General features: G+C 41.4%; 1 protein-coding gene across 2 annotated transcripts in view; it reads right to left on the bottom strand.

The window, feature by feature from the left end:
* plcg1 (phospholipase C, gamma 1) overlaps positions 1 to 17716 on the bottom strand; it is a 40181-nt gene that overhangs the window by 13146 nt on the left and 9319 nt on the right. For both annotated transcript variants that reach the window (XM_088608294.1, XM_088608293.1), the window contains exons 3-17: positions 13793 to 13945; positions 12951 to 13044; positions 12599 to 12646; positions 10224 to 10308; positions 9589 to 9672; positions 7598 to 7620; positions 6370 to 6442; positions 5721 to 5822; positions 3552 to 3670; positions 3225 to 3310; positions 2757 to 2877; positions 2303 to 2471; positions 1513 to 1635; positions 925 to 1026; positions 87 to 274 (exon numbers count right to left, since the gene is read on the bottom strand). In XM_088608294.1, coding sequence (XP_088464420.1) covers positions 87 to 274; positions 925 to 1026; positions 1513 to 1635; positions 2303 to 2471; positions 2757 to 2877; positions 3225 to 3310; positions 3552 to 3670; positions 5721 to 5822; positions 6370 to 6442; positions 7598 to 7620; positions 9589 to 9672; positions 10224 to 10308; positions 12599 to 12646; positions 12951 to 13044; positions 13793 to 13945 — 1570 coding nt within the window. The remainder of the gene's footprint in view (positions 1 to 86; positions 275 to 924; positions 1027 to 1512; positions 1636 to 2302; positions 2472 to 2756; positions 2878 to 3224; positions 3311 to 3551; positions 3671 to 5720; positions 5823 to 6369; positions 6443 to 7597; positions 7621 to 9588; positions 9673 to 10223; positions 10309 to 12598; positions 12647 to 12950; positions 13045 to 13792; positions 13946 to 17716) is intronic.

Raw genomic sequence — 17716 nt, 5'->3', positions numbered from 1 at the left:
CATCCCAGATTTTATAGTTTGTGTGTATAGCAGCTCTCCTTCTGCCCTGGAGTAAAGAGTGTGCTCAGCGAGCCGGCTTCCGTTACCAGAAGGATAGAGTGTAGTCTCCCACAAACGTCTCGCTCTCCCGCACGAGGAAGGAGCCGTCGGGGGCACCCGTCTCCAGGCAGTACTCCTGCAGCAGCCTCTCGGCGATCTGGCGCCCGTCGCGCCCTGCGCCCAGCTTCCCGTGGAACCACTTCTCCGTGACATGCTGGTCCATGCCGTTGGACACCTGTGACACCACGGCCGCCAGCCCCAATTATCGTAAGTTGCTTGCTCCTGCAACTCTCTCAATTTCCTTTCCAACCTCAGAGACTAGGGCTTTCACTAATGCCATGAACTCTTGAAAACCTCAGAGCTCTAATGAACTGACATTACTATTAACACAGACATCACAGAGCTATCACCTCTACATGTGGTGCTCTAACTGGATTTTGCTTTACTGTGGAAAATGTACAAAAATATATCTTTACAACCTTTTAGAATTAGAATGTTGCCTTGTGTAAAATAACACCTATTCCTTCATTTTTTATTCATTTATACAATCTGGGAGGCCCATACATCAGGAGTTTCAAATGCTAGGACAAGTTTACTGGGAACAGTTAATCTGGTGATTATTAAAAGTAGTGGTTTTTTATCCGTAATTTTAAAAAAGGATGGAGACCCTCTGACCCCCAAGCACCAAAATTACCTTAATTGGACACCTGCTTAGTTGAGAACATGCGTAGTTAAGCAATCATGTATAGGGTTTCCTAATCTTAAAAAATAGGTGTCTTAGAGTGAAGAAACTGGATTGGGGCTCTCTGGCCAACATCCTCTCCCTGCCCTACATTAAGGAATACAGGAGGTGAGCTCGGAAAGCTCATGACAACATTAACATACCTCTCTTTGCTCCTCTTCATCCTCGTTGCCCTGGTTGTTTGTCGTCTCTTCTGAGTAGTAAATCTTGTTGCTTGTCAATACGAAGAAGTGAGGGTACCACTCCTGAAAGGCACGAGTAAGTTGTTTCTATACAGATGTTTAAAGAGGCCTTCTCCTTACATCCAACTTTTCATGCGCCATGTTTCCACAGTACAATTCCTCAACACATTTCCATACTCCATTAAAATGCATCACACTCAACCAAGAAATATTACAGTAAGCTATTCCAGTTTAAATTTGAACTTATTTTAAAAATATTTCAGAACTTTTTTTCCACAAAAAATACCAAAGAACACTGTTCATCCTTTCAGGGAACATGTTTTTTGGATTTAGATCCTAGGTGTGTGCCTTTGTTGTGATACGGCTACCAGAACCTCGGTTGAGTCTTATTTGTAAACTTTCCAGATGACAATGCAAAAAAATATATATTTTTAATCAACACTGTAGAGGAAGGTTTTGCTTGTGAAGAATATCAAGATCGCTCATGGGAACCCATTCAGACATTTCCTGCTTATAATCGTAGGCTGTGAAAACTAGAAAGATGCTCACGTGATTGATGGGGTCCTCAAGATAGAGGATCCCATTCTTGATGGAGTTGCTGATGTCGTTCTCCGAGTAGGGGGTAGAGGTGGACACTTCCTCGTAGGCACTGCCCTCTGCCAGTTTCTTGTGCTGCAAGGGCAAGGAGATGGGCCGAGGAACAAACAGAGATCCGAAAGAAGGAAGTAGTTACATTAGACCATTTCTTCAGAAGTAGTCCTCCCATTTTCTACATTATACATCCCCACAATTTTAGAACTGCCAAGTGGTAATGACTCAACAGCAACTAGTGTACCACACAGGGAGAATGAGAACCTGCAGAGACCTTCGTCTGACATGTCCTCCTGCCAGAGCCACTCATCCTCTGACACACTGCCAGGTCCACAGTGCCTTACGGGAGAGCCAGTGCCAGTTAGAGGAGCTGCATCACTTAGTGGTGTCGCTTCAAGCTTGCAAGTGCTTTACAGGTCCAAGACGTCTCTGCTGCACTCGGAGCCAAGACACACTTGTCAGCTCAAGGCCTCCAAGAACGCAACCGATCGTGCTCCCTCATTCGGAGACTCCAGGTCACAGATAAAAGTGAAATCTTTGGACCTAAAGAAATGTCTGTAACAAATGGGCTCAGCATTCAAATCTGCATTCAGAAGCCCCTAACTTGACCAACTAAATTTTTTATGGGCCCCACCCATTTAGTAAAACGCAAATACTTTCTTAAAGCAACATTTTACCAGATGAATCTTTGTGGATCATTTTAGAAAACAATTTAGAAAAGACAGCAGGCACTATCATCCTCACTCACCTTGATGAGGATTTTCCTTTTTAGCTGGTTGGGTGAAGGAAGACCGTCTGCAGATATATCCACAGCCTTGGTCAACAGCATTTCTCCAAACACCTTCTTGAAGTAGGTGGCCATGTTCCTCTGCTGCACAATGCTGCAGTGGTCTTCAATGGACAGAATGATGGGATATCTGGAAGGAGAGACAAGCCACAGTGTTAAAACGACTCCCCAAACAGAACTATATACACTGTTGGACTTTTTCCCACTTTTCTGGCATGGGGGGTGGGGGGGAATGATTGCAAAAACCGAATCCCTTTGTGTTTCTGCTATGTAATTTAAACCTCCCCCCAGGGTTAAAACAGGGTTATTGACAATGGTCCCTACGATATGAGTCTGAATCATTATGATTACACAGCGGATACTTCGGATGTAATGAAATGCACATGACCAAAGGCAGATCTTGAGGTGCACTTACTCAGATGTGACGAAGGCATGCTCCTTAATCGTGTTCAGGACATCGCAGAACTTGATTTTGGTGGTGAGGGTGTGCCCATGATATATCACTGGCATTCCGTCTGGACCATCCCAGCAGTCCACTGAAACAAAGTGCAAGCAAATGGAACTCTTTCTAATAACCCCAGAAACTGAAATTCTGCCTGGATCCATCTTAAAAACAGCTTCATATGAAGAAAAAACAAATCATTTAAATTAAAAAAACAGCGTGTCAGCTCAAATGGCAGAGCAGATTTACTTAACAAGAATAAGTGTTGTGTTAAGAAACCTGACAGGATAAGGAGAATGGGGATCCTTCATAATATGCCTATGCCATCATAAAAAAATGTTTATAATGTTTCCAGACCTGCATTTGTGAAGGATTAGGCTGAAATGACAAAGCACTGATTCACACACCGTATGCCAGGAGATATCAGGAAGGGTAGCTTACATTCAATACACCTGCATCCCATTCTCAGACAGCGTGCATAGGCTTCCAATGAAGACTCACTGGAGAACTGGTCCCCCGTCAGGTATCTGCAAGTAACATGGTAGGCATTTTAGCCCTCACATACTTAATTGCTGCCATTTTTGAAAGTGAAAAGTTTGGCTTTTGAAGTAAATGTTGGGTTCACAGGTAACACTAGCACTTTTCTATCTTTATACACGAGTTGCGCACGACACACACATTAAGCCTCCATCTCCCTAAAAAAATCTGAATACCAAACACAGACTACTCTGCTTGCAATGAGTCAAAGACGAACACAGCGGCTCTTACGTGTTGTGGGAGGAGGAGATCCAGTAGTGGGACAGTGGATTGTTCATGTCCTCTGGGCACACCTGGTCGAATTTGGGGTCCCAGATATTGTTTTCTTTGGAAAACAGGTAGGTCAGGAACTGCAGAACAGAAATATCAGGAGAAAAACAGATGTTCAGCAGATATTCACATAATGGGTGGTAAAGCAGACAGAGTGAAGAAAAACAATTAGAGCTTTAGGAAATGGACAATCTGCCCTTTGAGAAACCTCCAACGTCCACAGCAGCACTGAGACAAACAAGACAGCAGTAAGAAGGACACACCTAGGTGGTCCAGTATGATATTAAAAAGAACGCATGGACACATCTCTGAAAAACATAATGAATCAGAGTAGATATGGAGGACCAAACTCACTTCAAAGCTGAAAACAAAGGAAAAGGTCTCACATTGTTAAGATAACCACAAAACCAGCAGTGAAACAAGCACAACTGCAAGCTCAGAGGGATTTAAAAAAAGCTCAAGAAACATAAGTGGTCTCACATTTTACTTCAAAGAGTTTGAAGTAAAATGTGACACCACTACAATGACTATTCACCTGAATCAGGGCGGAATAGACCTGTCTTGGTCACTGTACCACAAAAAGGATAGTACTGCCTTAGAAAGAGTTCAAAGGAAAGCAACAAAAATAATTTGTGGTCTCAGGGGATAATCATATACAAACAGGTTAAAAGAACTTGTTTAGTCTAAAACAAAGAAGATTGAGAGGTGAATTGATTGAAATAAATAAAATCCCAAGATGTAAAGACAGGGAACTCTTTCATTCTCTGTAGTGAAACAAGGACACAGTCACAACTGGAAACCAAGAGAGAACTTGTTTATGATAGAGAATGGGAAACAGCTCTTAGAGGTGTGAATGTCTGGCCTGACTTCCCAGCCATGTGATTAAGGCTCCTTCAAGAAGCTGCAGCAGGAAACGACAGACAGGAAACAAATGAGAGGAGACTTTCTTGTGTTGTGATTTAGAGAGATAAAATCTTGCCAGTACAAGACTGATTTATTAGGAAAATGGTTTTTAAAGACTTTCTTGTTGTCCAGAAAAGTAGGTTGAACGCTCTCTGTAGTACTTGTAGTACTAACAATACAAGGTAACATGATATTGATCATATATATATAAGAATGTTTCTAAACATTTTTAAAGGTTCTTGAACTACCAGAGAGGTCTGCCAGTTTTTAAACTGCATTGGGCACCCAATATGTGCAACTGCTATGTTATATATTGTGCGGTGAAAATGAAGAAGCCAAGAGAAAGCTCAAGCCCTCATCTGCAAAGCGATGTCTTCTATAGGTTTTGTTGTTACCTTAATACAGATGTCATGTCTATCACTCTAACCTGGCTATACGGATATGGAGTCCTATATGTGTCAGCACCAAACAGATTGTTAAATGCTCTGTATGTGCAAAGCTGTAGCCAGCAGCCATATCACCCTTGCAACCCACTGAAGCTCAGCAGGTGTGAGCCTGGTCAGTACCTGGATGGGAGACCTCCTGGGAAAAACTAAGGTTGCTGCTGGAAGAGGTGTTAGTTGGGGCCAGCAGGGGGTGCTCACCCTGCGGTCTGCGTGGCTCCTAATGCCATAGTATAGTGATGGGGATACTATACTGTAAAAAGGCGCCGTCTATTAGATGAGACGTAAAACCGAGGTCCTGACTCTCTGTGATCATTAAAAATTTCAGGGTGCGTCTCGAAAAGAGAAGGTGTGTTACCCCGGCATCCTGGCCAAATTTCCCATTGGGCTTTACCAATCATGGCCTCCTAATAATCCCCATCTATAAAAAAATGGCGTCACTCTGTTCTTCTCCCCACTGATAGCTGATGTGTGGTGAGCGTTCTGGCACACTCTGGCCGTCACATCATCCAGGTGGGGCTGCACATTGGTGGTGGTGGATCCCCATTAGCTGTAAAGCACTTTGAGTGCAGTGTCCAGAAAAGTGCTATCTAAGTGTCAGCAATCATCTTGGGTGTGAGGGCCACACAGGTAGAAAGTCAATGGAGTAAACAGATACGAAACAATGCAATTCAATTTCCAAAACAGGTGCTGTTAAGTTACTAAGGTTTATTAAAAAAAACAGCTGGTAAATAAGTAAACCAGGAATTCCGCCCTGCGGTGGTGAACAGCGCAGGCAGCTCACCTCGTCCTGGTAAAAGAAGGGCTGCTCTATCTCCCTCAGTGGGTCCTGCAGGTAGCTGAACATGAACACCTGGACCTGGTTGTTGTCTGTGGCCCACAGCTCCTGCGTGCAAACACCATATTAAGTCACACCAGCTTCCTGATCCCCGGCCTGAAGCCACACTTTTCCTTACATAAACAGCATATATCAAATTTTCATTATACAAATATTTAAACATTATAGAAATATACATAAAAACAGTTCTCAGAGCGGGGCTTTGGTCATTAGCATGGGTGTATGTGGTCGACTAAAGAGAAGTGCTGCAAAAAAACACTTGACACAATTATATTAAATAAGGCACAAAGAATAATCCAAAAGATCAGTGTTGCAGGATTAACACATTTCTCATCAATTGTCTCCAAAATCATGAACGTTTAATGGAAAGCCTTGAATTCCACAATTTTCTTTTAAAAGACCCATAGTCATTAACCATAATTAGGAGTCTTGCATATATAGGGCAACAAACGGGTTTAGAATACCTTCCTCAATACAACTGCAGTTAAAAGCTTTTCAATAGTACATTTTTATATTTTTGATACTGTCCTTATTGAATAGATAGGTTTTTTTATGAAGAGGACAGAGGAATCAATAACATCAGTTCACTTAATACCTTCTGTTGTTCCACTAAAAAAGACTGAAACTCTTCTAGAGTGACTTTATGCTGATCTGGTCTTTCTGCATATCTGTAAGAAAGAAACAAATGTAATTAATTTCCTAGGAATGGGCAAAGTAACTTTTATGTCCTGAAACATATCCAAATAAATAGAAATAAAAAGCATCAAAGTAAATCTAAAATGTCAGTTCCAGGCAAGGGCTGTATCACTGCCAGGAGAAGAGCCCTCTCCCTCCATGTTGTTCGTTTCTGCTCCCTGGAGGGATGGGGCTGGTGCCACCTCTATCGCTATTCCCACAAGCCCTTCCAGATCCTTTAGTAGGCCACTCTCCTCTGTCTACAACTTAAAACATTCTACTGACTACCAAGACACATTATTACTAATAAAAGAAATCCATCATTCCTGAATTTGTGGCATTCTATCACAAAGGGCACGAAGATTTTACATGTGCTTTTCTGCTAAAAAAAAACATTCTTGGGGGAGCGCTGCATGATTTTGCCCAGTATGATTCTAAGCGGGCTTCTAAGATTCAGCTTCTATTGGGCTCAACACACCACAGCAGCAGTGCACAGAGAAACTGCTGAAGTTTTCCCATCTCTTTTTACACTTTACAGCCTAGTAACGGGATGGTTTGTTTCAGGCACTGGTTTGTGTCCTGTGTTTTTTTTTTAAGTTGAGCACTCTTTCTCTTGATGACCTCGTTAGGGGCAAACCAATTATTGTTGTTTTTACAAAGTCAGTTATCATCATACTTTAACAGACCTTGAGGCAGTTTGGTGACTAACAGAGCCGCATAGCTAAACTTACAAGTTCTAGTAATTATTCCCCACATTCCACCACACGATTAAATACTTACACTATAACCTGGACTACAGTTCAACATATTTGCCCCGCTTCCCTGTTTTATGGAAATAACATCTAGGGAATTATGCAACCGTCACTCATTACAGAGGTTTGCACACACCCAACATGTCAGTGATGGAGGGACACCCCAAGAATAATCTGGCCTACTCAAGCCCCCCTGAACACCTGCAGCACACAGCTGTGTGCCACTACGTGAAACATCCCAGCCAGAGGGCTAACGACACAGGCCAGGCTAAGACAGGCGATGTGCCAATTCCTAGGCTCCGTGTTCCTGACAAATGGACCTCTTACTGTTTTTAGCCAGTCATCCAACCACAACATAGGAAAGTTTTAAAACAGGAATCAAATGTGTAAACTTACTTTTGGAGGAAAGGAATGTCCATCTACAAAAAAAGCAAACAGATGGGTCAGTATCTCACCTAAATAATTACAAATGATCAGATCGCAATGAATGCAGTAAGTTCACTGCTTCCCACACCTTTTACACTCACATTGTGAGATTTGCTTTGTAGAGGTCAGCAGCAACACTGAACAATACATGGTAAACGTTTTGGTCATACTGTACTTAATTTCCAAACTTCAATTTCATAACAAGCAGCAGTATTTCCGATATTTCTCCTTCTATGTCAGTTTCAAATACAATTAGGACACTAATGTCAGTGACAGTCTAGTGATAATAAGTGATTACAATACTCTAAGTGCCTATCATATAACAAAGTCTGATTCAAATCTGATGGATTATTGTAAGCAATCTGTTACAGTTATCATCATGTCATCAACATTAATATTAAAGCTTCTTTAAAAAATAAGCATTACCTTATGTATTATTTGAGTGAAATAAACAAATGTAGAATAAGACTGTACATTTACTATTTGAGAGTTTCCTTACAGAAAAGATCCTGGTAGCCCTAATTATTTATTCAATAATACAAAAAGTAATCCCAAAGTAATCCCATATGATGCATGAAGTGACTCAACTGGAGTAGTATAACAGATTAAAATACAGATTACAGTCCAAATTAAATATTGCATATTTAAAAATCCATAAGAAATGTAACTTTATAGCAGAACAATGGAGCAGCTTTCAATCAGCTTGTTCTTTCAAAAAGCACACCTTCCTTTCCTCATTGTAACAATTTCCCTTGCTACAAAAAGCACCGTGGCTTGTGCTAAATTAATGCAACAATACTACCAGTGAAACTAAGCAAGCCATTAGCTGCACAGCTTCAAAGTCAAGAATATTATGACGTCTTTCCGATTTATGAGATTTGAACCCAGACCTTAATTCCCCAGTGATTCAGCAAAGTGCAATTTATGCCAAGACCTAGAAACTCTGAGGAACTGGACTGAAGCAGCAACTCAACAGCAGACAGACTCTTATAACTGTATAGTTTTAAATAGCAACCTCTAGAAGCACAACAAGCAATGAGCCAGGCAAAATTAAAAGTTGTGTATCTCCTCATAAGTTCAAAAGTGTTCTTCACACTACAGTAGCACACATATAAACCCAGGCACTCACAGACCCAATCACAATTCTTTTAGATGATTAGTCGCGAAACACACGGTTCTTTGCACGCCACTTGTGCATCTGCGGCTTAATGGCTTTTACCAGAAGGTCTCCTACATTTTAAACCTGTAGGTATTGATTTCAGAGCCGAGGAGGATGAACAGAAAACTGGGTGGGGGTAGAGTGGTTTGGATTAAAATATTCTGCTTGCATGAAAGCCATATCTGTCTCCCCTGTGCTTTGGGAGCCCTTCTTGTGAATTCAACATTACTCGGAATACATGATCACACACAGCCCACTTGGTGCAGGAGCGATCTGTTTCTCCATCTCGGAACAGCAATGTCACTGTAATCAAAGAAGCTCTGAATCCAGACAGGCATAACCTGAGCTGAACTTCGCCTATTTGGGTTCATTATTTAAGGCTCACAGACAGAAGTATTACTTGCAGCCTTGTAGTGTGATCTGATCAGCTCTCAAAAGAGCTAAGCAAGGCTGAGATCCCCTGCACCCAAATACCCCATTATGGAAACCACAGACACTGTTATGGGAGGTGCTGTCCTACAGATAACCTGTTAAACGAGCTCCTGATTACCATGAACTATGGCAAAGTTTTTAAAAGCAGGGTGTGAACCTCAGTCTCAACTAAATTCCACTCCGGGTGTGCATAATCTAGCCTCCCTAAATTCTAAGGCTGGCTCAAGGGGTGAAGTCATTTCTCACTTTTCCTCCTGATCTGCGGTGTAGTAGGGCTGTTGTCTGCCGTGTGTGTCAACCAGGTCAAACCCAGAAACAGCTTCACTTCGCTTTTCTCACCCCCTTCCCTCAGCTCCTCAGATTAACTTACAGACTGCTGGGCATCAAACATCAGGCTACGATACAGCTGGGCAAACTGACTGTAGGTGACGTCCCCATTTCTGAGCTCCACATCCTGAAAAAGACACACACATACAAGAACGCTGCATGTAACAAAGTTTAGGAAAAATCATTCTTGTTAGTATCATGTTACGCTGAAAAAACACGTCAATATAATGCATCATTTAATAGCTAGGTACACAACATGAACACCAAGAGCTTGTATTTCAAATTTCCGCTGGCAGTAGCAAAAAAAAACTATTTTAAAAATGGAACCTTTACATCTGAAGGGGACAATAAGTAACTTTGAAATGAGACCTGATAAACCTGACCTCCAGAAATTACTTATTCTTTACAAATTAATGTACAGGTATGTTCACTCAGAGCCCATTTACCATGACCCAACAGGAATGGCTGATATTACAGCTCATTCAGTAAGGCTGAGGTGATTACGAATGCTTCAAAAGCCTGTTCCTTTCCTTATTTGTCCATGAACCACTAGGTTTCACTCATCTTCCAGATTAGCAGTCCAGAAAGGGATATATGTTACAAGTACTGAAGAACTGCACTGTCATTCTACACCCATTTAGAACCTAACCCATCTTTCTTTTGGCCCAGATGCATTACCGGAAATTTCTCACGGAGAAACCTCATGTTCGGGACCCTGTAGTTGACTTGGCTCAGCATGTTCTTCAGATCCTTACAGGAAATCCTGAAACAAAATAACGGTTTTTAAAAACAAAAAAAACCCTTTTCACTCTTTCTTTATATGTTAAGGAAAGAATAGGAAATAAAACTGCATGATCCTTATGCAAAACAAAAAAAGGGTATGTAATTTACTCAAGGAAGAACTTCCTGGACGATCTAAGGTTGCAACAGATTGGCTCAGGTACTGAATTTATAAACCATCATAATGTTTCTGACCAAACAATCACAGGGGATGTTCACATCTTGAATATGGTCAATGGTGCACCTTTCACAGTATCTTTAGCAGTAATTTGCTTGACTTTTTTTTTTTTAATGTACACCTCTTGCTCTTTAGCCTCTTCTTATTTAGGGTTCCCAATAAATACAGGACAAGAACCTGACATAGGACATACACATGTGTAGTGACACAACGGAAGAGTACCGTTTCGACTTCGCTGAATCCTGAGCAGTGATCAGCTCACCCCAGACAATGAACAGGAGGTCTTATTAATTATTCAGCACATTTCCTGCATCAGGATATCGAGCTAAATTCTACTCAGGGCTCAGGAAGCCTGGCAACCTCTAGTTAAAAAAAAAAACTGACAGCACAAAAAAAAAAAGAAATCGACATCTGTCTGTGATGTGAGCTCAAAGACTCAATAATTGTACTGACATACCGAAAGGGTGAATGAGTTCCTGTTAATTCTGTATAATGACACATCTTGGGAAATCTGGGGCTGATGCATCTTTGCATCTGTTAGTGCAATGAGAGGTAACGGTATGCATTTCACTCAGTACTGCCTCATTCGTGCAACATGATGCTTCAGGACTCGGGCGTCTGAAGCTGAATTTCAAGGACGAGGGGGTGGCCGGCAACAGCGCAGTGCGAAAGGGAAATCCTCCCAGAGCACCAATAACCTTCAGCCGCCCCACGCTTAATCCGGGTGCTGACTGCAGTCTGGAAAGACCAGGGCCAGCAGGTCACTGGCATCTGGAATAAAGCTGCAGGCAGGCTGGCTCTGACAGGATCTTTCGGTCTCCGCTCACTCCTGCTCTCCCCTCTTCTCCTCCTGAGGACGTGGCACCAGGAGCTACTGCACAACAGAGCTGGCTTGCAACTCGGTATGTGACCACTGACCGACAGCTGCATCTTCACCCGGCCTTCTCCACACAAGCAACAATATCGTTAACACCCCCCACCCACGCATGACCAAAAACATGGGGGCGGAGCGGGGTTTTAACAAGGCTGTGCCTTTTTGCAAGAAAAAAAGAAACCTTTGGGACCGTGTCCTCTTGTGAGCATACACAATCCAACAAGCAATAGAAATAGGTAACAGCTAAGCAGCTCTGCAAAACTGCAGCTAAATTAAACCCAGTTTTAAACACTTTGGAATTCAATTGATAAACCTATGGGGCTTGTCCCAGGCGATTTTGTTTTGCACAAAAGCAAGCTAGAAACCTAGCAAAGAAACATAATTAAGTTAGGTTACAAACAGTTAATTATTCTCCACATGGCTTCATGTGGTGTGTAGCCCAAAGCAGGCTTCACAATGGGAAGAGAACAGACAGGAACTGGAAGAGTTATGGGTTGTGTGCTCACACCCACCCCCACCCCCCCCACCACCACCACCATTCAACACAGACACACTCCCCCTCTCTTGGCAGACAGCCAGAAAAGCGCCCATCTCAGCGTGTTCATTCATAAAATCACTCACGGAGCCATCTAGCAACAGGAGACATGGGAGTTACATCTGATCTTCGGCAAATGGAAGGAAACCAGGTTCACAACAACAGAGCAGAGCTTTTAACTGTAGTCATGCTAAAAATAACCTTTTAGCTGCCAAGCTTGCTCAATCTGAGATCAGTACTCAATGTCTGAACTCAAGTATGACAGTTTTTCTTGTACAGTATAAATCCTTATGTCCTTATGAAAACCTCCAGTCTCTCTCTTGCTCTGTTCTAACCAAAAATAACCTGAGTCTTACACAGGAATTCAGTTAATTATTCCACACTTACTATATACCCTGTGGTTAGACGGGGACAAGATAAAGACCAGAGGAAAAGGAGAATAGTATCTATTCATCAGTCCTCGCTATGTAATGCTAAAACAAAACAAGTGTGTCCTCACTATCACTTGATTTAAACAGAAAATGACAAAATGCTTGTAACTTGTTGAACAGCAGTATGAGGAAAAACATTCAAATCTCTATATTTAACCATGTGATTTAAAAACAATGCAGTTTTGATCAGATTTACCGATTTACCATTTATTTCCCTTTAAATTTTACATTTCAGGAAAGCCGGAATTCACTTACTTTTCTTCCCGGTTCCGATCAATTGCATAGAATTGTTTCCGTAACCACCTGAAAGAAAAGGTAGATTTTTACAATTGGTAGTCTGACTGCCATGATAGCATGCCGAAATCCAAAAATCTTAGCTATTTAGACATGACTCATGATGCTGTTTCCTCCACAACACAGTCTAGAACTGTGTTGGCCTATAAACTCATAAGTATCTTATAGTACCCATTCACATTACCAAGAACAAAGATCAAGATATAAAAGGAAGTGAAATCTTCGAAATAGTTCTCTTCCACGTATGACATGTGTACACCACCCCCCCTCCAGGGCAATCCCACAAATTCTAAGTCAATTCCCAAGAGCCCACCTCTCGATTTGCAGGGGTGTGGAGGCCTTGAGTGTGTCTGCCACCAGCCAGTTCAAGCCCTTCACCCACATCGTCATCTCCTCATCTGACATGGCTGCCAATCAAGGAGAGAAAAGCTCAGACACCGAGCTTGTCCACAAAAGACTGCCCTCACTACAAACGGCAGCACTTCCTTCAAATCCTGGTCAGTACAATCCAGTACAGGTTAATACATGGTTGTGAATAAAGAAAATAATTTTACCTTGCAACAGCTGAATCATTGAAACTAAAAATGATTGATTTAACAAGCTGAAAACATAAAATATAGTAACAGGTAAAAATGGACAGACCTGGCACAACGTATATCGATACACAAATACTTACGTACAGAGTAATAGCAGGTTCTAGCACATCTATCTGCGTTCTACACACTTTGAAATGACTCAAAGAAATTGATTTCAAAACCCAACAGGTGAGGCAACGTTAACTTTATCTAAATAGATTCTAATGCATTACGTCAGGGTGTTGCCAGGACCATACAATTAAACAGCTTAGATTAAGACAGATAAGAGATCTACCAATTTAACTTTAACCTTAACAGTCATCGCAATACGTTTATGAACTTTTTATATAGATCGTTACCCCAGATAATGAAATCACCGACTTCTCAGTTTGCCAAGCATCCTGAAAGGACTGCAGAGTAACATCTTAAATGAGATGGTTGAGATGAGGTTTTAAACTGTTCACACTAAATGACTATTCTTTAGATTAGCTGCTGTACCACATTAATATTCCTAAATCATATCAAAATAATCGGGTTTCTTGGCTGTGAAATAAGAAGGAACTGTAACGGTGGAGCCTACCTGCCAGGCTGAGAGCCTTGAGGCGGAATTCAGGGCCATAGAGGATGACGAAACAGTGGGCCTGGTCAGAGCGCACAGAGGAGTCCTCGATGTAGCGCTCAAAATCCCGGGAACTCCTGCCGGGTCGGATCTCTTTAATCTCCCGGATATCAACTAAGTGGAAGAGGAAAAAATAAACCTTGGTTTTCACAGGATGGGTTTTGGATACTCTCGCTCGCTCTCTGTGCTTTCTTAGGTAAAAAAAAAAGTGTTTCCTAAGGTTTGCGAGAAAAGCTAAGTGTGTCCCAACTGTCAGGGATCCTGTACAAAGTCCAATGATTATATCCTAATATCGCAGCTACTGTATTCTGAAAAACCACTGGAACATGTTCTATACCAAATGCAATGCTTTGCAAATGTGATCATGTATAGTCTTTCATCTTCTTAATTTGACCCCTCCCCCATTCAGAGCAGCCCAGATGCCCAAACACGAAGACCACAAGGATCATCGGCCTACTAAGGGGGCATCAAAAGAATCTCACAGAACACGCAGTGCAAACCTTTCCAAACTGCGAGGCAAACATAAAGGCACAATCCAGGAAACACACTCCGTGTTTGCAGGAGCACGCCATCGCCTAAAAGGACTACATCTCTCTGGAAGAGAGAAGTTCAAAAAGGAACTATAAATTAGAAAATATCCACTTATCAGGGTGGGACAAAAGTGCAATCAGAAACCACAGCAGTGCATCGCCACCGAGCAAAGCAGGAAGCCTGTGGTCCTCAATTCTCAGGTCTTTTGCTCTGTCAAAAATTCCCAAGAGTGTAGGTTACAAGTCTGAGCGGTTTTGTGGTTACAAGTACAACCATTATTCACAGGAAGACAAGCATCGATGGCGTTAGTAAATAACCAGAATTTAAAAAAAAATTAGGAGAATGAAAGTAGTTCCTACAGGATTAAAAAATGATTTCCATGTGATTTAACACCACCATCTCTAAAAACACAATATCAAGAGCAAGGCCAGCCAACCCACAATTCAGAGGGGAACTGGTTGCTCGGAACACCACTTGCCTCCTGACAGTAACACTATTTCTGGCAGTGCAAAAAACCTGATGGGTTTCTTTTCAAGATTTAAATTCCATTATTTCTGTAAAAGGCAATCAAAGAGGATCTATGGGACCTAGATTTCGTTTCTTCCACTTTCCAAGGACTGTAGGAGTTTTAGGATTAAGATGTCACCAGCTCTCAAGCAGTGCAAACTGAAGCATCGCAGACTCCTCTTGCACAGGGTGTAAGAACCCCTCAAAGCCCTGTGACTCCATAACATTGGACTTGGGTGTTTATTTAAACAGAGCTTTTTTGTCATACATTGTAACCAAGGGGATGTCTCTTCATTTTGGGAGGAGGAAGACAGAGGTTAAAACTGCTATTTAATAGGCAGCTTTGCCTCCATTTACAGAGCATGCAAAACAGAAACTGTATAAATGATGTCAAAGACAGTTGCATGCATAATCATCTTTCATGTTTATTAAGAGGATTTCTTGCTATATGGTAGACCATACCAGAAAAAGGTATGGAGAAAGGCCCGTTCATTTTTCTGTTTAATATACAGCATATTATGTTGCATCTTTGCATGTGCTCCACAGTTAACTCCCACACCAGCTTCTAGTGCTAACCCCTTCTAGTTCTGCAGGTAATTTTTTGTATCCACCACACAGTGCAGATAACTCCACTTGCTCACAGCAGCTGTGCAAACAGCAACAGGCACCGAAGCTGCTCGACTCTGAAAAACAGGAGCTCGCAATTCAGAGACTGATGTTTACATCCACACCGACATTAATTCACAGGTACAAAAATGAGAGAAACGAAAATGAAGGCAAGGCACAATTTGTGCACAAATATTAAAGATGAGTGGGACAATTGTGTTTGCCATTTATTTTATTTCTGAGAGTTCATGAGAAGCGGACAAAATCTACCATCTTCAATGTGGGTACAGAGAAATGCATTAGCCTGCACTAAGTTAACATCTCTCCTTCTTCCTGCGTTAACCACATTTCCTGTGCTGCTGGGTTACCTACATAGAGTTGATTAGTTGATACAGGCAAGAAGGTGTACTTAGAACAGTGTGAGGAACAAAACTGAATACATACAATCTCCTTGTCTTTTCCATGACAGACTTCAAAAATGGCCAAGCTCTGACCACAGACATACATTATCACGAGCCTGATTTTACAGACATTATCACGATACCTGTCTTACTACTACTATACTATTATTGTTTGATATGATGTTCACCCAATACTACGGACATAACACAGTCCTTGGTTTCCACATGTTTTGCCATCAGAAAAACTGTCTTATAGACAATGAAACTTGTTACTTATTTAAGCAGTCTTTAGCATCTCAGAATGGTACTTTAACTGCAACAGCTTTTATCTACTTCAGCACATTCAAAGTATCTCCCAGAACAGAAAGTCAGAAACCCAGCTAACCATACTGTTACCATTTGAGTTTGCTTCTGTATGGAATCCCATACAGCAAAATAAAAAACGCTGTGATGTTGCTGCTGAACACCTTTTGCCTTTTGCTAATATTCGGTCACAAAAGGTATATTTGAATTCTACCTTGCAACAGTCTCTAGTTTAATCGAACACTGTGTGCTCTCAAAATTAACAAATACTGTTACAATAGCAAAATCAAATTTGTTTTGTACTGCTTTTCATGCCAGCATATCCCAGAATTACTGGAACACTGCTGGAACAAAGGATAGTACAAATTACAAAAAAAAAAACTGAAATCAAAACAGTGGATTTTGCTACTGGAATGGAAATTAATATTTGATTCCACGCTTTAAACATTTTACAGAAATTCACATGAAAAATGTTTCTAGCCGCTAACGGAAAAACAAACATTCAGTGTGTGCTACGTTTTATCAGCGCCATCAAAACAACTGTTCAGAAAATTCTTCTTTGCCATTTTCATTTCCTCAGCTTTCAACTGCAAAAATAGAACCATGTATAAACGTAAAGAGGAAAAAAAAGAGGGCCCGAAATGCTAAGAAAACAAATTTCAAGGTCATGTTCTACATATGCATGAAAAAAATTAAAAATTTCACCTCCCACCAATATTATGATCATAATTTCCACTGCATGGATATAGCGTCAGACACCCCAGGTCAGCCCACGATTACACACAGCAGTCATCCTCGGGGTTTTCCCCCAAGTACCAGTTATAAAATTAATAGTACACCGATAACCCCATGATTGCACCAAAGAGAAATTCAATGCACACACTACTGACATCAACATAAATGTGCACGTACACAACAGTCAGTAGCTGGGTCTTGACAGATCACACATTCCACAAACAAAAAGCTTCCTGAAGCTAACGTTTTAGATCACTTTCATTTTCCTTAGAATTTCCCCTTTAAAATGTATTAAGTGCTACGAATTTCTGCACATCTCAACTGTATAGCAAACGCCAAAATAAAAACAATACCAATCACACATCAAAATCAGCTCAACTGCTTGATCTTCTGGAACAGTGGTGACCAACACTGGCCCTGGAATTCCGTTCCTTCACTTGCAGGTCTTTTGAGTCATCTCATCTCAAGTCAGTAACTCCCCAAAGGCTAAGACTTTGCAATACACAAAGAAAAGAGTTCGATTATAAAACGGAGATGACAAGATCCCCTGCAGCTCCAGAGGGCAAGCAATCAAACACCATGCAAATTTGTGCTGATCTGTCGGGCCAGTGGCAATGAACAGAATCCATCTTCTTTCCATTCCATCAGTACGTCTATATACCGAAATCTTTAACTATGAGGACCAGCTGGCTTTTTTTGCTAATCTAAAAACATTTGTTTTTCCGGCACTAATCCAACATCTTTTAGGTCACTTCTCCCCATGATGAAATAAATGTTATTCTGGTGTACCTCAGGGATCAGT

Source organism: Lepisosteus platostomus, chromosome 15, assembly GCF_059453375.1.
Source record: "Lepisosteus platostomus isolate fLepPlt1 chromosome 15, fLepPlt1.hap1, whole genome shotgun sequence".
Lineage (NCBI taxonomy): Eukaryota > Metazoa > Chordata > Actinopteri > Semionotiformes > Lepisosteidae > Lepisosteus > Lepisosteus platostomus.
The sequence above is the reverse complement of the archived record's forward strand: the minus strand, read 5'-3'. Positions and strand labels throughout refer to the sequence as shown.